Below are 20891 nucleotides of genomic sequence, written 5' to 3' on the forward strand. Positions count from 1 at the left end.
AAACAGGCTCCGAGGGCTTGGTATAGTAGAATTAATAACTATTTTCTCCAACACAGTTTTAAAAAAAGTTGATGCAAGGTTCGTTGATTCGAAACCGAATTCCATACCGATAGGATTTTTATGACATACTGAATATCGGTACCTTAAGTTGATGCCTTAGCATCATTACTGTATGACCAGGTGCTTCTTTTTGTTTTCAATGAAAAATTAGACATAAAATGTCTTATAAACCCATTTTCCATTAAGGAAATAAATTCATAAAAGCAAGTTTAAGCCTCTCTCTCCATCTATTCTACCCTTTGAATTGGTGACTCAAGGATCAAAAAGGAAAGAAACTTCAAGGCCATTCTGCTTTATTATTATTATTATTATTTTGCATACAATTTGCAGAGTAACCCTGAAATTGAATTTTTCAGATACATTTCGAATTCTTTTTATTTTCCATGAAACATGAAGCAGCATCTATTACCACTCAAGTGCACAATTCATAAATCCCCCAAGACCCATGATATGAGTTTTTTGGTACCAGAAAAGAAATTATATCAAAAAGAACTGGACTTCCACCACACCAGAGTCAATCAAGGCAGGATGAAGCAAGGCCATTCATTTCTTCCACCCTCCAGCTGGAATAATGTGGCAAGGTGAAGCCAGACCGGCATCTAGATATCAAACCCATTCAAAGAATAGCTGGCGTCAAACAAAATAAGATCATCAAAGCAAAGAACCACAGGCATAAAAGTCCAATTCAATATCTGATATCACCCATACGAGATAACCACAAAGTCCGCTAGGATTCCCACCATTAGAAGCATCACTGCAATAAGGTGGAACCTTCACTGAACAAGGTTTTAGATGCGTAATGGTCACTGCCTCTCATTCTCTGGGGACACCTTACCGCCTAATCTTGATCGTACGTCATTACAAATTGTATTCTTTTAACAAGCAAAGAAGGCTGAAGCCAATTAGAAGCAGAACAGGACCACTAACACAAATTACAGACTTACAGACCTAAATGTCAGCACTAACCATGCATTACTCTAATTTTCCTTTGAGAAGAATGTCATTATGCTTGTTAAAGATATGATATAATATACACATTACATATGATGCTTGTGTTATGACTATAGAAGGCACAGGTACATGCCATGGATTAATTGATGATATTAAGCAGCAGCATCTACAAGCTACATGGAATAGTGCAACAATAAATTATAACATGAACATGGTGGAGAGAGCCTAGACTTCCTCACTAAGAGATGGTTGCCCTACACCTAACAAGCTAATACAAATTAGGACAAAGTGAGCAATAGGTAGCACTGGCAATGGCTGGAGAGGAGTTCATGGAGCCCCACACCAGTTTTAAACATCTTCCATCTATATCTCTAGCCAGTACAAGGCTAACAAGTTAATTCTCTTGACAAAGAGCTCCTTCAACCACACATCTTGAGGAATATATATATTAAAAGCCATGGATGGGCATTCTAATAGCAACAGACACAGGTCACTCTCACCAAAGGTAACCCACAATCCATTCCTAACCATTATGGAGCCCATTATGTTCACATGACACCAACCTGGGAGAGGAAAAAATGTATTAGAAATCATAGAGTCTCTTTTGAGAAAACTTTATTAGAGAAAGGTCTCCCCAAATCATTCACCAGTCCAAATCGGTCAAAAAAATCACCTTTTAATTTTGAACATAAAGTCTTTCATTAATCTAACATGGTGTAGGGAGAATATAATTGAGCCTAGAAAAGATTATGTATAAGATTAAAGCGGGAAAGAGGAAAAGAGAATGGAACCTCTAAAGAGAACATATCATGAGAGGGAAATGAAATCTCCACAGACCTAAGGAGTATGAGAAAAACTGCATCTTTACACATAAATCTGGGGTCCTCCAGCATTCCTTTTCCTTCCCCATCCTTCACGCCCTTTCCCCCCAGTATTCTTTGCAGGATCCTCCACCGGAACACCAGGAAAAAGGAAGCTCAGACTCAGGAGAAGATTCAGTACTCTAGGGCACCCCCAAAGAATGACGAAACATATAGCCAAATGGCATCGGAGATTGCTATATATGTTCAGATAGATCCAATTGCTTCCTTCTCAAACTGCTTGACAACTTCAGCCATACGCTTCATATTATCATCGTAGACATACGGGATCTTCTCAAACCATGTTACTTTGCCCTTGGCTGGCATAGGCATGAATTCATGGCATGGCTCTCCCAACACATTGATGGAACTGTGGTAGTGGTAGTATCTGATCATGTCCTTTGTGTTGTGGGTGGTCTTCCCGATGACATTCTCCGACATGTGAACGCCAGTCGCAAATGCATTCCTTGCCCGAATGGCATATTTACGGTCTCGCCTCACTCCGGTGATCGAATTGCGAAAGACCAGCTTCTCGAACCCCCATTCCCTGGATATCCACAGATAAGAAAGCTTTCAAAATCCAAATGGGACAAGGAACCACCTCCTCCTTTCTTAGCAACAATATATTCTATCTGATGCAGCATGATACAAAACAAACATTGATCCAGCTACTTTTGTATCAACTAATGATAAAAAGATAAATATGGTGCATATGCATGATACATGAATATTTCTAAAGAATGAATACTACCATAACATACAGAGAGCAAAAGATATAGCTAGGAGGAGCATTCATCAATACCACGGAGATCACAGCGAGGCTCTTATTCATAAATACAAATGCAGTCTTAAATAGTATACCTAATGAAATCACCTACGATAACTTCACAATGGAAACAAATTGAACAAGAAGAAGACAAATGCCCATAGATTTGCAGCACTACTTCTCCCTAATTATTCGTAACCCGAACATAGAATAAGAATAAATCAACTAACCCCTACGCTATGAATTTTGGTAACAGAGGTTTTCATGGAACTAATTCTACAAATAAAACCAGCAGAAGGAAATCAATACAAATGAAAAAACTACCAAGAGTACATGCTAACGTTACATGAATATAGTTGATTTAACATTGGAGAAGTTTTTGAGCTTACAAATAATTCAGATCATCAAAGAAAAACGGAAAATCAAAAGCTCTCTCCCTGATGGGTACCTCAAATTTCCAAAAATCCTTCTTCAATGCTTCACAAAACAAAACAAAATTCAGATACAAGAAAAATAAGAGTAACCTATAAGACAGTTTCCTCTTCTTGTTCTTCTTTTGTGATGCAAAACTTTTAAAGGTTTTTCTTTCTTGAGAAAAAAGGGGAACAACAAAAATCTTAGATAGTCCTTGAATTCACGAAATTCGTAAACCCCCTCAATAAACTCTTCAGATTTTGTTGCATGATTAATGTCATTAAAATGCAAAACACTTCAAATCTCAAACTAAAAATGCTATTCCCCTGTTTCTAAGGGGAAAAAAAAAATCAAATGTTAAAAATCTCAAATTTCCAGCAGTGTAGAGAGCTCACTTGGAGTAGTCCTTATTAAGATCCAGCACACACAGCTTACTCGACATGGGATTCTGCACGATGGTGAATTGAGTATACTGCGAGAGCTTGTCGAGCACCGACGCCAGCGTCCGCCCCTCCGGCAGGTACAAGTACTCGTCGACATCGAAGAAGAAGGTCCAATTGGCGGCGTGCCGATACCGGTGCAAGCAATCATTCACCACCAAGAATTGGTTGTAGTAGTAGCCATCGTACTCTGCTTGCGCCCGGATGTCCTGCACCGTCAATCGCCCAGCTTTCACCCATGGTTCGAGCACTGCCTTCACCTCCGGCCCTGCACCCCCGGCGTCGTGGAAGACAAAATGGGAATTGGGACCAAAGAAGTAAGCATGGTAGGCCATCCATTCTCTCATCCTGCTAGCACTCAAATTGCCATACAAGGGGGAGCCACAGTAGAGATACTCATACTGGAACGGTGGCTGGTAATGGGATTGGTTGTAGGAGCCTGGAGCTTCCTCCAAAGCTACGAACTTTTCATAGCGGCGAGAGGTGGCGGAGTAGTACGCGTGGAGGAGAAGCTTGCCGCCGGCGTTGTCGGCGTTGGGGTTGGAGGGGAAGGTGCAGTTGACGACGACGACGGTGTAGACGCGGCCGTAGCCCCAGTCGGGGAGCATCTTGTAGGCCTTGGCGCGGACGGGGGTGACGGAGGGGTTGTTGGAGACCCACTCGCATTTGAACCAGGGGGTGCCGAAGACGTGGGTGGGCTTGGAGGCGAGGCCGACGACGGCGAAGGTGGCGGGGCCGCCGCGATAGGCGCCCATCTGGACGAACAGCGCGGCGGCGCTGCCGTAGGCCCGGAAAGCTCTCTTGTTTGGGTCGGGAGGAGGAACGAAAACGGGAGATTTTGGGGTTGCAGGGGTGGAATTGGAAACAGGGGAAACAGGGGAGGGGGAGAGCGAGGAGGAAAGCTCGGATTTTGAGAGTGGGGAAGCGGAGTTGGGGAGAGGGCAAGAGGAGAGGCGAGAGCAGAAGAGGGATTCGTAGGGTTGGAGCTGCCACATGGCTATGAGAAGGGCGAGGCCTATGAGGGGCGCTATGAATACCTTCATATCAAAACAGGCGAGCGGGAGGTGCGGGAAAGCTCCTCCATTTCCTCCTCCACTCACTCCGTCTTTCCTCGGTTCCAACTTCATTTCTTCTTCTTCCTCCAAACCGTTGTCTCAGGTAAGAGGAGAAAAGTAATCTGTTTCTGGGTATTTGTTGGTGAGAGAGAGGAAGAGAGAGAGAGAGAGAGAGAGATATGTGATCTAATTCTGTCTAATTCTGGATTCGTTGCGAAGTATATAAACCATCTATATCTTTCGTGACCTCCTCTGTTCTTCTGAACCTGATGGCCTTCCGCATTTTTTTTCATTGCTAATCAACTGTGTCTTTGTTGAAATTAGGACGGAAAAATTCGCAGCCGGAGTTGGACTCGGATGTCATGTCCCCAGTACAAACCCCCAAAGCTTGACAGCTGGCATCCACTCAACCTCCTACATTTCGATGATTGGTGCTTTCTGTGGAAGCCATAATACAATATTTGCTCATACATCCTCTTAGTTTCATATTTTTTTTTTCTTATAATAAAATTATTTATTATTTAAATAAGACATAGACGGTAAACCATGATCGATCAACTTCCGTCTTCATGATCGGCCTTGCCAACGGTCTTGATTTTTTTTTCTTTTTTGCATCCAAATTTAATGAATTGACGACAAAATTCTGTCCGTTGAAACGACCGTTAAAGCTGTCCGAAACGAAAGTGAAATGGGAACGGAAAGTTCGGCGGAGCGGAACTTCCCACGGAGGGTGGCAATATTGGAATAAGCGAATGAATCGAGTCCGAAAGATGAAGCATCATGCCCGTGAGATCGAGCATATCCGGTGCTTCAACTAGGGGTGACAAAATATGACCCGACCCGCCAACCCGACCCGTGTTCGACCCGCCATAAACAGGTTTGGGTTTGGCCTAAACAGATTCGGGTGGTAAACAGGTCGACCCGTTTAACCTGTTTATTAATTGGGTCGGATACGGGTTTTAGATGTCTGACCCGTTTAAACCGTTTAACCCGTTTAACTATTGGGCAGGTTAAACAGGTCTAGGTTAAACGGGTTAAACAGGTTAAACGAGCTAAATAGGTCTAAACAGGTTAAACGGGTCTAAATAGGTCTAAACAGATCGGGTTGGGCAGGTTAAACAGGTTGGGTTGGACAGATTAAACAGGTCTAAACAGGTTAAACGGGTCAGGTTGGGCAAACAGGTTAAACAGGTCGGGTCGGGTTGGGTAAACATGTTACTTGTTTATTAAACAGGTTAAACGGGTCGGGTCGGGTTACCTGTTTAATAAACAGGTCAGGTTCAGGTTTGTAATTCCTGACCCGTTTAATAAACAGGTCGGGTTCAGATTTATAGTTTTCTGACCCGACCTGTATTTGACCTGATCTGTTTATGCCTGACCCGACTCGATTGCCACCCCTAGCTTCAACGCTGAAAAATATTCAAATAGATAGAGAAAAAGGGACACGGTGTACCTTTTTTTGGGGGGGGGGAAATTTTAAATGCTTGAAGCGATTTTTTTTTTCGCTAGAAACTCCCAATGAGTCTTCAGGTTTTTAATACCATCCTTGGTTTATCAATCATATATTATTTAGTTTATGTAAACTTTTTTAATATAATATTTTTTTCTTAAAAAAAAGGAACCGACGACCCCACCTGAAAGTTTTTATTAAGCTAATGAAATAAGAACTTTTTTGAAATGAGTAATTATAGAATCTTTATTTCTCATTAGAAAAATAAGACGTTGTACCATCAAAAATAAAATTTCCTGACTAGTTTAGATCATTTTCAAATTTTAATTTTATGTAGTTTTTTCCTAGTTACAATCTAACACAATATGGATCGTGTATCCTAATCATTGGTGGATGAATTTAGAGATGATATAAGTCCAGCTTTGATCGAGCTCGTGTAAAGATTAACTTTAAGTTTGAATTGTGAATTTATGTTTTCTTTGTGTGTCCGAATTTTTATTTGATTTTTTGCATTATTTAGAGCTTAATTTGATCCAAACAAACTTTTCCGGTAACAAGGTTGTCAAAATGATTGATAGTCTTGAGAGGATCTCAACGGATATTTTAAGACCCTGATATTACTGGAGAAATCAGTTCTTTTGTGACTGTAACTAAAAGCTCTGCTTCCGGGAACATTCTCTAATCCTTCCCTCCTTTGAGTAATTATGTAAATAGCTTTTTCTTCAATAATAAAATTTGGATGGCTTTTGCCCCCCTTACCTTACCCTTAGGAGAAAAAAAAATCCTTTTATTCCCTTGTCGATATGTAAGTTATGGCTTTTGGGTGGACGCATTAAGGCTGTAGTAACGGCCACCAACTGAGGGGTAGGTGAAGTTCTGCGTCATGGATCCAAATGAACAAAGCCAGCTAAGATTGGTACCATTCGGGTCAAGTAATGCCACAAGCCAGGTAACATGAAAGGCATGAGGAGATCATTTGAACATCTGTAGGAGACATACCTTCTCTTTTGTATTCTTTACTTTCTTTTGATTTGGTAGGATATACTCACATTAGAGCTATATGAATTGCCATTTAAAAAAAAAGTACAAAGAGCTTGAAGCAAGCGGGCTTTGGCGCTCTTCGTATCATCTGTCATTCCATGGATGTTTAGCAACTAAAAGAACAGAGACTTTAAGTCACTAACAAGAATTACTAGCATGAGTAGCTTATGTCCTTTGTAGGAGATTTCAAATGAGAAGGTTATTAACTTTAGGGTTGCCCTCTCAAGTTGGAGTTTCCAAAAAAACAAAATCCAGGAAACGTAGTTGGGTTGTAGTATATTGTATTTCAGTATTTGGCTTTTGAGCTCTACAGATATGGTTGGAATGTGATTGACAGCCAGTTGTCTCCTGGATGAAGGGCGAGGTATCTACTAGATTTCATCCTTAAATCCATGCCATGCTTCTTGCTCTAATATAGTGGAAAGTACACCATATTTTTCAGAAAGGTAATCAGGTTGGAGATATCCCTGTAGGCTTTGAATTGGTTGGGCATTGCTTTGCAGGCTTTCTTTCTAGTGATTGCTCCATGGGTACTAGATCTTTCATATTATACTACCCTTTTAACATTCTTGTTTCAGAATAGCATTTCTCAATTCCCAAACTAGGCAAGTTTATAATAACTATAGTATGTTAGATACACTATTGCATACAACGATGATCAGACGGAACAATTATTATGAAGCCTTTTACATTTCAGAGTTCCACGTAAGACACTCTCAACGTATCGCTATCTGAACTATTGGTGAAGCTTTCTCACAGTGTTGCAGTCGTTTAGCAGCAGATATACAGCTCCCCTGCAAGTTCTCCCAATCCGGCATATCACTTGTAATGGTAATAGATAACTCTTCCAATCTTGCCGATTTCTTCAGCAGATATTTAAGGAAGTGTACTTCATTTTTATGCCCTCTGAAGTTCAGGATATTGACCTTCTTCAGATACATATCAAGGCATGTGATGGGTGAGGTCTGTGCTTCCCAAAACCTTTCGGCATCAAATGGAGTATTAAAATTATATTCTTCATCCTGCAATAGGCCAAGAAAAAAAAAATAAAGAGAGGAAATGATGATACGTTTAATTCAAAACCGAACAATTGAAAACACTCACGCTGAGGATTCTAGGTGCAAGTTGTGTCTGATAGCCCATGTTAATTGTTAAAGTTTCCAGCTTTGGGTAATTTGCTAGTAGAAATATGATTCCTGCTGACTCATCTTTGTGTAATGTTGCCTTCATTAGTATCAGATGTCGTAGTTGTATTATGATTGTTGGCAAGTAAAGATTTTCAGAACCAATTACCTTCACATATGATAGAAATCAGGTTAATAAATTATTTAAGAACATCGTGTGATTGTCTTAAAGGTAGAAAACATCGGCAAAGGCAGAAAGACTATCCAATATTATAAGGTATTTTTATCAAAAACAAGAATATATAATGACATAGGAAGTTGCATCAAAACAAAATTTAAAACACAGAAAATAAGGAGGAGGAGGAGGAGGTTTTTTAAAAAACAGATGTAAGTTATCATCATCTTATCAACAAAATCACTATAGATTATATTTTGTCAGCCAACAATAGTAATTTTACTTGTAAACACAACCGTAAATCTAATAAAAACCAAGACAACAATGAGTAAGACAAATGATGGTACGTAGATCAGTATCATTTAACATAGTGATAAGTAATGGCATGACAAAAAGAAACAACAAAAAATACCAGGGGGATACAACTAAAAGTTATCATATATAGAAAAATCACCTAAACACTAGAATTACAATGACTCGAAACAAAAGTCGTTGATCAAAGGACATACCCGGGTTAGGTAACTGCATACTGTGAGTACTCTTGCATTCTGTAGGCATATGAGAATTTCCGAGATTAATCCGCCATGATGACCGAGTTCAAATTGCTGACTAAAATCAAGTTCTGCCTCCTCAATTGTATAGTAGTCCTTGATGACAATGGGCACCGCGATTCCAGAGTACCTAAAATATTGGAGACCTGGCATAACAATGTTGGCTTCCATCAATGGAATACATTCTTCGATCGTTACTCTCTTGATTCGATGCCTAAAATCATTAATATTGATATTGGTCAGATGGCCCAACATCTTAAGTTTAAGATCCTCCAGATGCCAACAATTTGCTACGAGGACCTGAAGCGATTCTCGATCGAATTCAACCCTTTCAATGGATAACTTCCTCAGTGCACTAAACTTGCCAAACAAAGCAGGCTGAAATTTGCATCCTGACAGCCTTAGCGTATGAAGGGAATCACGCAACATATAGACATCTGGTGGTAATTCAGCATAGCTTTTGAAGCACTCGGGGTACCTCCGGTCATGGTCAGGGATAGAGAAATCGATATGGAGCTCTTCGACATCCCTACTGGTGGCCATTCTAATCCACTCCATGGCATCGTTTGTGTACTCCGAAGGGTTCGAGAAGCAAAGACGGAGGCGAGCGACCTTTAGCTCCTGGTAGTTCTGTTGGAGCCATCGAGCATGGGAGATGAAAGCATCCCTCCCGCTTCTCTTCAAGTTATTTGCTTCTATATGGCGTCCATAGAGGTTGAGCATGCGCATCGCGTTGTTGTTCACGAAGTGTTTCTCGTCGAGCTCGATATATGGAGAGCAAAGGAGGGAGTCGCAAGGGCTCGTTACCGAGCTGAATGATTTGGCCGATTCGGTGGAAGGGCTGGACAGGGGACTGAAGGGTTCAGACTGCATGAATGAGTTCACCTCCATGAATGAGTCTGCCTCCAAGCTGCTACCAAAGACAGAACTCAAAGACTCCGTCTTATTAGTGATGGAAGCCTCTGACTCCATGACGGTGGGTGGAGAGCGTCGAATACTCTTAAGCCAAGGCTTCTCTCTTCTTCTCTCTCCACTCCTTAGTAATTTGATGGAGGCAGGAGAGTAGGAGCGAGAAAAATAGAGACACCCGCCATGGAAGTCTAGATTTAAATTTATAGTGGTCATGACCGTTGGGAAAACGGACGAGGACAGTCCGGGTTTGGTGTTAAGCGCCGCGTGTCCAACGGCGTTTGGAAACGATGTTACCGTTCACGGAAAAGAGAGAGAGGTCTCGGAACGACGCGAGAGGGAGCCGCGTCGGACGCAGAAGGCTCTCTCGATTTGGTTTCTTTGGGCTGGTGGTTAGGCCTCTATATGGGCCCTTTGAGAGACACTGTACCCATGGACGGATGGGCCCTTCATAGTAGGCCAGCCCATTTTCTTTTTGCTGCCATGACTACCAGTTTGGCTTGTTAGGATGTCTCAAGTTAGGGTACCCTACCCTGACCCCAGCAGCTCTCTACCCTCGTTTCCTTCCATTATAATTTGAAGTTAGAACCAAGTTTGCTGTATCGGCAGATACTAATATATACCAACGGTACCATATTGTAATACTTGGTATGCCGAATCTGTCTTCATACCAGAGTATAATAAAATAGTATATGTATAGAATTCGGTACCGAGACGGTAAATCTTTGTTAGGATAGTTTCATCTTATATTACTGGAAGGGTTCTTGGAAATATATTTCTAAGTTAAAATAAGGGATAATTTCATGATAAGAAAGTCTCCATATTTAATTTGGGTTGCGGTGCATTTGTGGGAATATGATGGAGAAAAGGTGTTGAAAATTGCACTTGATAATAAGAAATAAATTCACTACTAGCCAAATACCCACATAACTTTGATTGAACATTGATTATTAATGTAAATAAAAACCAGTAATCCTATGTAAGCATTCGAATTGTCGGTTGGATGGTGATCTAAATAGAGATACTATCGGAGTTCTTATCTACCTTTTGCAGTTTAATATGGAAAATGAATCTTATTGAATGGCATAAAAATTAAAGCAAATAAAAATAAATTTATATTGGTGGTTGCCTACCAAGTTAGCAAGATGCAAACCCTAAGACTACGGGACCATAATCAAACATTGGACTTGCCTTGAGACATCACATAGTCTTGTATTCTTCGCTACGAATAGAGAAAACTTGGAAAAATGTGCTGCTAAGCTGCATAGGTCCGTCAGAAAGAATATTTTTTCTTTTTCATTTCAAGGAAAGTTTCTTAAGAATTTCTAACAATTCCGTCCAGCCAAATAGACGTTCCTCTATCACCGAGGTGCAAAGGAATTTCAGATGACTTTGAAACATCCGGATCTGAGTTTATACAAAGGAAAGGTCGTCAGTCAAATGGACCACTCGGAACAACTACAGAGTTTACAGATTGTATTTATGAGCTTTTCAGATTTAATTCTCGTTATTTTTGCATATCTACCCCTTAAAAATCTATTCATTTGTATTATTATTCATAATAAAGAAGCTAAAAGTGTACGGATACCATTCTAAATGGTAAGTTAACTTGTTCGTTGAGTTTTTTATCTTTTGATATGCAATGTATTAAGATTTTTGACAATGACTTTTAGAATTTTCTACCAATGTTATATTAAAACTCTCCATTATCTGATGGATAAACAAGCGGTTAAGCACGCTTTAGAATCTATATATGAGCTAAAGTTTGTGACGAATATCCATTCCAAGAGTCTTCTCCAATTTGTCTGATTTTTGGACCATGCAGGTGACAGATGACTAGTCCTATAGACATTGGCCAGGAGATATGACTGACATATATATATATATATATATATATTAATGACTGGGTGGACCATCATCTTCTTTGGTATGCTGCATATAACTTGAACCTTCACTCCTGGCTAAGACCTGGGTCTTTCCCTCTCATCTCGACGGATGGTACATGAACCTATGGCTTGCAGACAAAACACCCATCACCTCAAAGGAAGGAAAACTAGGGCGAACAAGGAGAGGGAGGAGAACGTATAAAATGGAACATGGCATCTGACCTGAACTGAGAAAGTTCTTGGTGACCTGCACCGAGCCAACTTGTGTACGGATTGACCATCTTTTCCATTCATAATCCTATCTTTTGATGTTCAGAGAAACTCCGTTTAGACAAGTAGGGATATAAAAAAGACGCCAACCTAACCCTAAAGGAAGAGTAAGACTGCAAGAGATACTTTACGAATAACAAAATTCTTATAAGCACCGACCATATCCCAGTGGGCCAACTTGTTGGGTTCGTGGAAAAAAAAAATATGGTCAACAAAAAAATAAAAAAAATATTTTTTATTTGATTAGAGTTTTCAAAGAAGAGCGACGTAAAAGTAGCATTTTCATAGGAATAGAATTTCTATATTTCATGGGAAAAAAATCATGAAAGGTATAGACAAACTACTTTTTCACTAATTGAGAATTAAGATTTTTGTTTAAGTAAAATCTTTCTCTTTATTAAGGGAATTAAAGGAAGAAGGACAAAATCCTCAATCTTTTCCTAGACCAGCTGCAAGAGTGGTAGCTTCTCAGCAGTCAGGGCAAAATTCATACATCAACTACCATAGTCGCTACACCTCATAGTGATGTCTTGCCCATTTGACAAATAAAGAGGACCAAGAAGAAACGCTTTCCTATCCGCGAGAGTATAATAAGTATTTCATACAACTTTTTCAGAAAATAGATGCTCAATCAAATATAAGCCATTTTAAGATGTGCCACTTTTTCATGATCAACCAAACATACTAAAATAATTTTTTCAGGTATCATTTTTCCAAAAATTATCTTCTCAGAAAAAATATTCTAGTAAAAAAAAATAGTTTCACAAACCAAATGAGTCCTAACTTTGGCCATTAGATTACTTTCTAGTTACGTGGGATATAATGCATAGTAAAGTCTTTAATAATATCTAAAATTTAAACCACGACCAAGTTTCAATATACTATGCCATGTCACATTGGCCATGTATGATCTTAGAAGTTTCAATACGCATGTTGAGAGTCAAGTTATTAGCTCATGTCCAGTAGTTACGGTAACAAGTGCAAGTTACAGAGGATTCATCATCCAGCAAGCATGCTGACTCTTACGCACTTTGAAACACCTTTTTTTTTTTTTTTTTTGCTTATGTAATTTGTATTTCTATTAAACGTATAAAAAATCATTATTTTTATTAAAAGTATCAGTAGAAAGGGCCTTGCATGCGTGTAATTAATGGGAGGTCATTTTTGCTAATTATCCTACTAATGATCGATATGGTCTCTAGACACATGATCAACGTGGTCAACTTGGGCAGCCGGCAAAAGTAGGAAGGTTATATAAACATAGAAATCATATACATATGGTACGTAGCTGTCGCATTTCTCGAGCTAGGCCTTTGATTCGCACCCACATCCCTTTCAGCGGAGTTATCTTAATCTCCTAAATGCTTATCCCTGCTGTGTGGTGGACCAGCATCTGCTTACTTCTTCCCCTTCACTCCATTTCTACGATCCTTCCTAATCATCATTCAAAATTCCAACTTCGATCATTCAAAATCTACCATCACTCATGAGACAAAGACGATGCTTTTGGCATTGATGGAGGCCTGAGTTCAGCCAACAACCACCCTAGCTCTCGACAAGACATGTACATATATATTCTAAGAAAGATAACATTAAAGGGCTAAGAGCAGCGCATGTCCACATCCGTACCTGCTTTGTCCCCAAGGAAGACTTAAGGGTAGGTATTGTATTTTCTGTTTCATAAATTTTTGTATTCGTATAAAAACTCGTTCTTGCAAGAAAAAATATTGATGTGACTCATCAAGACCATAGTTAATTGGAGACCTTCTAAACCAAGTATGCATTTAAAAAGACTAATAGAATTACAGATTGAATGACTTTTTATGCAGCCTGCCACTCCAAAAACACTTTGTGAGCTGAAGAAGAAAAATTGCTTAAAACCTTCCGTGACTTGTTTTGATTTTATTAAGTATATCTATACTTATAATATATAATATATATATTTTAATAAAAAAAATGCAGAGCAAATAAAATTAGGAAACATGCCTTAGACACATACTAATCTTATTGCAGATAAGTTAATATGTAACTTTTCTATTGCTTATAAATTTTACAGTACGTCAAATGCCAGTTTAAAGAAGAGCAATAAAAAAAAAATACATGATAGGTTTATAATTGCTTGATGAGCCATAATAAAATATTATACAGATCACACTATGTTTGAATACAATGAATGGTTTGTACATGGAGGACAATATAATGTTACAAGGACCATACTTATAATTAAGCATTTAACTAAAAAACTTAGGATCCTCTCATCAAAATTGATGAAAAGATTCCAAATTTGAAGCCAACAAACAGAAACAAACAAAGAAAAAGGGACACAAAAGAGGAAAATAGAAAAATTAGAAAAGAAAGTTGGCAGCTCGCACACATGGACCCAAAACATTTTTTCTAACTACACCGAGCCAGCCTATGCCGAGCCCTCGGGGAATCACGGCCCATCCTTTTCTCCCCATAATAAAATAAGATAAAATTAAAGGTGGATCGGTCGGTCTTCTCTACCTTCCTCTATTTATGCATTTTTAGAACCATGGAACGTCACACCAGGGCATCGCTGGCTTCCACGTGTCCCTCCGTGCTGATATACCGTGGGGTCCACCCCGAGGATGACGGACAGTAGGACGACGTCACCACGGTGCTGGTCAACCTACTCGACTCCCCGTCCTCCGCCCCCTCGTCGTCGATGGGCCCCGCCGCCGGCCACACGAACGGCGGCTTGAACGGGGGAACCGCCGGCGGATCCACCGACCGGGATATGATCTGGACTATCGTCGCCGTCTTCGGCCGATCCGCCGGGGTGGGGAGGCTGCACGCCAACCCGAGCAGGAGGAGCCGCTCGACGTCGGCGGCCACGTAATCGTCGGCGTAGGCGAGGCGGGGGTCCACGGCGTCGAGGAGGCGGCGCTCCCGGTATAGCTTCCAGACCCAGTCGGCGAGGAACTGGAATCCGGCGACGTCGCAGCGGGGGCGGCGCCCGCAGACGGTCTCGAGGACGACGGCGCCGAAGGCGAAGACGTCGGACTCCCGGGTGGCGCGGCCGGTGTGGAAGCACTCCGGGGCGATGTAGCCCATGGTGCCTGGGACCCCGCCGAGCTCGCGCTCGGTGTAGGAGGTCTTGTCGATGTCGATGGCGCGGGCGAGGCCGAAGTCGCCGAGGCGGGCGTGGAAGGCGGCGTCCAGCATGACGTTGGAGGCCTTCAGGTCGCGGTGCACCACCTTTTGGTCGTACTCGTTGTGGAGGTAGTGGAGGGCCGAGGCCACGCCGGCGATGATGTTGTAGCGCCGCTCCCAGCTGAGCAGAGGCCTGTCGTCGCCGCCGAACAGGTGCTGGTCTAGGCTGCCGTTCGGCATGTAATCATACACCAAGAGCAGAACACCAATCTTATGACACCACCCTATAGTTAATCACCACCATTCTTGTTGTTAGATCTCCTCCAAGTCTCTAATTTGTTTTTTCTTTCAAATTTTACTTTTCCATAGTTGTGTATGTATAAGAAGACAATATAGCAGCTTAATTTTCAATTTGTTATTTGGCTACCATTTGATGATCGAGACTACTTGTTTGCCGAACAAAAATTTTGTTTTATGATCCCCGAATTGAGAGGAATTAGATTTTCAATCACCATAAAACATATATAAATGTATTTAAAAAAATAATCGGGTCCTACTCATAATATGACAGTCAAAGCAAAAAAAAAAAAAGAAGACTTTATTTCTTTTAAATTTTCCTAGAACTCCTTGAGTTTTATCAAACTTTAATGGATGCCGTGCATATATGGTCTCGTTATACATATTTTAGTGTACAAAACAAGCAAAGTAATGTACTAATATGTTGTGCTTGTTGCAATTTATTTCTTGCGACAAAGGGCCTGTATCATCTTCTCCGGAAGCACCGCCGACGCTTGGGGCGTGACAGTATTAAGGTTATCTGGGTCTTAAATTAACAGAGAGTCAAAATGCCACGCAATTGATATTGAAAGGTTGAGTTGCCGAGATGTTCAAGTCCTTAATATAACACTAACCAACGTGACAAGCAATTTCAAATTCCCGTAATAGATTTCAAAAATAATTTTTTATATCACACGAGATGCTGACCGGTTCATCCCCTACCAACTCCATCTGTTAGCCCGTCCCCTTGGGACAGATCTAAAAGATTTAGGACACAAATCTATATTCCTGAAAATTTACATGCAAAGAGAAGGGTAAAGAAAACTTGAGAAACTTTAAGATCAAAAGTGGGATATGGATCATGGAACAACAAATTGCGAGGCAAAATTAAGAAACTAAAAGAGAGAAGGAAAATGAATCTTGGGAGTTTTGAGAAAATTACCAACTAAACGGACGAGATGCTTGTGGCGGAGGCGATTGATGATACTGAGCTCGTGAATGAAGTCGTCTTGACCACCCTTGCTGTTCTCCCTCGAAAACTTCTTCACAGCCACCTCAATCTTCTCTCCCGGGTTGTCCCCCGGCAGCACTCCCTTGTACACCATCCCAAATCCCCCTTGTCCAAGCTTCAATTTCTCATCAAAGTTATTCGTAGCTTTCTTTAGCTCATCAAACATGAACTCCTTTGGTTGCCCCGGCAGACTCTTCAACTTGTCAATCAACAAGCTGGGGTCGTCCCCCACCGGGCGCCTCCTCATATAAAAGAACACCAGGAGGCCTAGTACCAAGGCGGCCGCCGCCGGAACACCGATCGCCACGGCGAACTTCCAGGCAGGCCAGCCTCTGCTACCATCATTGCCTTCAGAGAGATCCTCGACGGTTAGACTCCAAGAGAGAATGCAGTTGAGCTGGTACTCGCTCCCGGTAGAGGCCGAGAAGCCAAAGTACGACTCTCTAAGAAGGTGCGCGCCGAGGTCGAGCGACGAATTAAGCACGGAAAAGCTCGGCTTCGGCTTGCCCTGGACCGCCATGTAGACCCAGATGTGGCGGTCGCCGCCATCGTAGTCGATCCAGATGGTGTAGTTGGTGGCGACGGATGGAGCGATTTGGATGCCGAACGGGGTCAGCGAGGCGTAGGCGATGGAGGAGACGTTGTTGATGTCGAGGCCGACGTGGTTGTTGTCGGGGTCGTAGGGCTGCTTGAAGGTGTCGAACTCGACGGCGACGAGGTGGTTGTTGGGGTCGCCGTTGAGGGTGGCGTTGGTGAGGCCGAGGAAGCCGGCATCGCTGCGGGCGGGCATGTCGAGCTCCGGGGCGATGATGAAGGCCAAGCCCTCGCCGGGTGTGGCGTTGTCGACGCGGTAGACGTTGATGGAGAACGTCGTGTTGAAGGAGGCGACGTGCTTGCCGCCGCTGCCGGCTGCGTCGGCGTCGGCGATGGTGGTGGAATTGGTGGAGGGAGCGGGGAGGTCTCGCCACAGGGTAAAAGAGTGGCTGAGAAGGACGCGGCCGGACTTGTTGACGAGGTATTCGACGCTGTTGAGGGTGTCGGGGGTGAGCTGGAGGGCGCCCTGGTTGATGTTGGCGTCGTCAACCATGGTGAGGTTGGTGTGGGCCTCGGATATATCAAAGGAGGGGAAGGAGAAGTTGAGGGCGGCGGCGGCAGCGGCGGTGGGGGGGAGATGGAGGAGAAGAAGGAGGAGGAGGGCGGCGGCGGCGGCGGCGGCGGCGGCGGAGGAGAGGCGGAGGAGGGGCAGAGGTGCGCCCATCTCAGGGGGGTAACCAAGGGGGAAGTAGGAAGACGGGTTTGGTGGGGGGCTTTCCTGATCTTTTATCGTCGGAGATCGTGTATTTAATATATTTGAATTGGTTGGTCTTTCCGTTCAGATTTACTTCTCTTAATTAACTTCTTCTCCCTATAGTTGTTATTATTGAAGGAATACACTATAAAGGCTTTGTCAAGGTGATTGTCATTATACGGTAATACGGATAATGTATTTAATTTTTATTGATTTTTAAATTACCGTGGAATATCGTATTCCAGTCTTGTATTGTCCTCCGAGTTTTACTTGCCATAATTTTCAGTAATCTTTCCATGCCATATCAATCACAGGCAATTTGTATACCGCATTAATTCCATTTTTGCTATTATAATTCGAAGTTATTAATGTTGATAAAATTATAATTAAAATATAAATTTTAATATAAAGAAAATTACTTAATCTGATCTCCATTCAAAATTTTCAGGGCTCACAAGATAACCAGAGCATCGTTTTCAAGCATGCACCAAGCTAGTCTTTTAGAAACATTTGATAACTATAAATAAAAGAGTTTATGCACCAAATATGGCTCATCTTCCCGCACCATAGCTTCCATATGTAGTGTTTGTGTAATTTTTTTTTTAAAAAAAGTTAAGCATCAAGAAAAAACAAAAAACAAAAAAAATATTTTTTTATTTTTTTTTACACCCTGTGGATGTGGATGCGGCCATCAGAGTGAGGAAAGGAAAAATGCTTTCAGATGAAGTCATGTGCGGATAAAAAGTTGCCTGAACGACTAAAGTAAGACTAGCAACTGAACAACAACATACCTCCTGTACTATGATATTAATTACAGCTAGTGATTGAGACGTGAGGGGGAGGGGTAAATTCGTTAAATGCTGCCAAGGGACTTTTGAAAGAAAATGCAAGAGTAGGGTGGCTGAATTGAGATATGGCTGATTTCCGCCAGGGTGTTGTATGAATTATAATTCGAGCATAGTGCTTTTCCTTTCTTTCTCATATTTATTTTTATAGCTGCTGATCGAGAAAAAAAAAATGTAAGTAAGCACTTGTAGCTCTTGTCTCTCTTTCTTTTTTTTATATTTATTCTTTTTTTTTTAAAGTATTTTAGATGAAGGATTTTTTTGGCATGAAATAGAAAGCTTGAGGTGGTGGCGAAGAATCACCACCTCGCTTGATAACACTGTGAATTTTTTCTTAAAGCGACAAAAAATGATATACGCGCAAGACATGTCTCTCTACGATTCCGCATCTTAAATATTGAGAACCGCAGCTTGGGGGGACAAAAAGGGACAGAGAGGGATCCAAGGCGAGGCTGTCAGCTGTTCTTTAATAAATAATGATGTTAAGGCACAAGGGAAAATGGGTTTGGTGCAGGTCCTGCCGATGGCACTGGGAAGTGTGAGCTCATGTGCCCGAGAAGAAAAATACCAAAAGATTAGAAAGAGAAACCGAATCTCAAAATAAAGTGACTCGGCCGACATCTATTTTAAATCTAAATCAACTTATTTTATTACATATATTTTTTACAATTTAAAAAAATATATAATTAAATATTATAAGAGACGAACGAAACGTTGCATATTACATACAACCTCAGGTGAGATTGATCTTTTTTTCACCTCGGCATTAATTGAAGTGAACAACTCTAGTAAAAATCGAAAAACAAAGATCGTGAGTTGTGGCAACACTGCAACCAATATAATTACCGCTGTATCCTGCTCATGCAGGATGGTTTCTATGTTATAAACGTGCAGTTGTCCGTTATTTTGTAATTAATGCACATCACATTAAATCGGGTAACATCTCGATATACTATGTATATAAATGGGTGGCCCGGAGATCCTCAAGTAAGTTCATTCAGAGATGACTTTAAAAAAAAATTTTCTTTCACACTATTGTCTCATTATTCTGACTTAGGCAATGAAGAGTCTCACCAATATGGTGGTCTCCAACTTGAAACTTCTCTGCTCTAATTTCGTTGGAAATTTTTCGGCAAACGAACTTTTTATAGGTCATCTTCGAAGGAGACCAATTTTTTCATACCTCGATCACCTCATTTAGTTTGGTTCTCACCAATATCAGAGCAAGCCAAGCAGCGCTCCGACCTCGATTCGCGGTTCAGCGGCAACACTAAGAATCAGATGTATTTGAAGATAGAATTTGAAAATAAACCCTCTGCTTTGACCACACTTTTTACAAATAATAACAAAAAAAAATTCAAGTTCCCCAAGCCTCCGAGCTCCACTAGTTTTGAGTCTTCGAACATGAACGCCTGGAGACGACGCTCTCGCAACTAAGCTTCTATGCAAAGGCTATAGCCGACGAGGAGCAGCTGCTCTGCCTCCTCTAGTATGTAATCACTGCTGAGCCGGGGGTCGACGACGGCGAGAATTCGATCCTCGTCGTGGAGCTTCGAGACCCACTCGACGATTGACTCGAATTTGGAGAGGATCGGTTTGCAAGTGCCAAAGGCACAGACATTGGACTCGCGAGTGAACTTGTGGGTGATGGGGCACTCAGGTGTCGGCGATGTTAAGGATAGTGTAGAATCTCTTGTCGGTGTTGATGTGAGAATAGGGCTTGAATGGGTTGAAGTCAGCAGGCCCAGCCGACTCCAACCCATGGCCCAAAGAAGAAGCAGAAGAGAGGACCGCGATTGCAATTCAATGCTCCGTCTTCCTCAGAGCATAATGGGCGGCATCTCTGCGGCCACTTAAACGACCGTCGATCACGTTCAACCGTCACGAGAATCGCGGCAGTGAATGAGCCGAACCCCTTCGAAAACCCCGGTAAAATCTTCTCAAACCTCTGAACAATCCACCACCGATGAGAACCTCTCCTCCCTCTCCTTCTCCTTCTACGTTGGTCATCGTGCCACCCGGCCGAGCGCCGTCCAAAGCTTCCTACTCCATGAGCCTCTGGGAGTCAACGCTTCAAACCCCAAGCTTCAATGGTGCAGTTAATAGCTTCTAGGCTGAAGCTCTAGAAGCTATTGACCAAGGAGTTTTTTCACTGTATTTGGAGCTGAAGCTCTTACGAAGTTGGCCACGAAATTAGAGCAGAGAAGTTTCAAGTCGGAGACTACCATATTCATAATTGAGGGTTTTATGTTTTTAATTCAGGTTATATTGTCTCCTTCAATGTAGCTTCTAATGGTCCATTCCTATAGTCTCTAAAAGTAGGGATAATTGACCATTTGTAACCAAGTGTTTGTGGTGTCACTGAGTGGTGAAAGTAAAAGAAAGCAGCAGTATCGGTTATTTT

At 41.7% G+C, this 20891-nt stretch overlaps 3 protein-coding genes across 3 annotated transcripts; all 3 read right to left on the minus strand.

Annotated features, from left to right (window-relative positions):
• Positions 1-1742: 1742 nt before the first annotated feature.
• Positions 1743-4883, minus strand: LOC120103646 (galactan beta-1,4-galactosyltransferase GALS1-like). The gene is made up of 2 exons (XM_039131416.1): positions 3447-4883; positions 1743-2418 (listed from the first exon to the last, which is right to left on the minus strand). The coding sequence occupies exons 1-2, from the start codon at positions 4616-4618 to the stop codon at positions 2079-2081; spliced, it is 1512 nt and encodes a 503-aa protein (XP_038987344.1). The 5' UTR covers positions 4619-4883; the 3' UTR covers positions 1743-2078.
• Positions 4884-7753: 2870 nt separating this feature from the next.
• Positions 7754-9859, minus strand: LOC120112510 (putative F-box/LRR-repeat protein At5g54820). Its single transcript, XM_039132064.1, has 3 exons — positions 8846-9859; positions 8142-8330; positions 7754-8059 (listed from the first exon to the last, which is right to left on the minus strand). The coding sequence occupies exons 1-3, from the start codon at positions 9857-9859 to the stop codon at positions 7754-7756; spliced, it is 1509 nt and encodes a 502-aa protein (XP_038987992.1).
• Positions 9860-14092: 4233 nt separating this feature from the next.
• Positions 14093-17653, minus strand: LOC120112347 (probable L-type lectin-domain containing receptor kinase S.5). Its single transcript, XM_039131417.1, has 2 exons — positions 16286-17653; positions 14093-15350 (listed from the first exon to the last, which is right to left on the minus strand). Exons 1-2 carry the CDS (start codon positions 17610-17612, stop codon positions 14494-14496), a joined length of 2184 nt encoding a protein of 727 aa, XP_038987345.1. The 5' UTR covers positions 17613-17653; the 3' UTR covers positions 14093-14493.
• Positions 17654-20891: the final 3238 nt, after the last annotated feature.

The sequence above is a fragment of the Phoenix dactylifera genome, chromosome 11, assembly GCF_009389715.1.
Source record: "Phoenix dactylifera cultivar Barhee BC4 chromosome 11, palm_55x_up_171113_PBpolish2nd_filt_p, whole genome shotgun sequence".
NCBI classification, from domain to species: domain Eukaryota; kingdom Viridiplantae; phylum Streptophyta; class Magnoliopsida; order Arecales; family Arecaceae; genus Phoenix; species Phoenix dactylifera.

Coding starts and splice junctions, on each gene's coding strand:
- LOC120103646 (XM_039131416.1), bottom strand. CDS start 4,618: ATGAAGTTGGAACCGAGGAAAGACGGAGTGAGTGGAGGAGGAAATGGA. Junction 2,419..3,446: donor CTTAATAAGGACTACTCCAA/GTGAGCTCTCTA, acceptor GTGGATATCCAG/GGAATGGGGGTTCGAGAAGC.
- LOC120112347 (XM_039131417.1), bottom strand. CDS start 17,612: ATGGGCGCACCTCTGCCCCTCCTCCGCCTCTCCTCCGCCGCCGCCGCC. Junction 15,351..16,285: donor GCATCTCGTCCGTTTAGTTG/GTAATTTTCTCA, acceptor GATTAACTATAG/GGTGGTGTCATAAGATTGGT.
- LOC120112510 (XM_039132064.1), bottom strand. CDS start 9,859: ATGGAGTCAGAGGCTTCCATCACTAATAAGACGGAGTCTTTGAGTTCT. Junction 8,331..8,845: donor TATGCAGTTACCTAACCCGG/GTATGTCCTTTG, acceptor TCATATGTGAAG/GTAATTGGTTCTGAAAATCT. Junction 8,060..8,141: donor TTGCACCTAGAATCCTCAGC/GTGAGTGTTTTC, acceptor GGCCTATTGCAG/GATGAAGAATATAATTTTAA.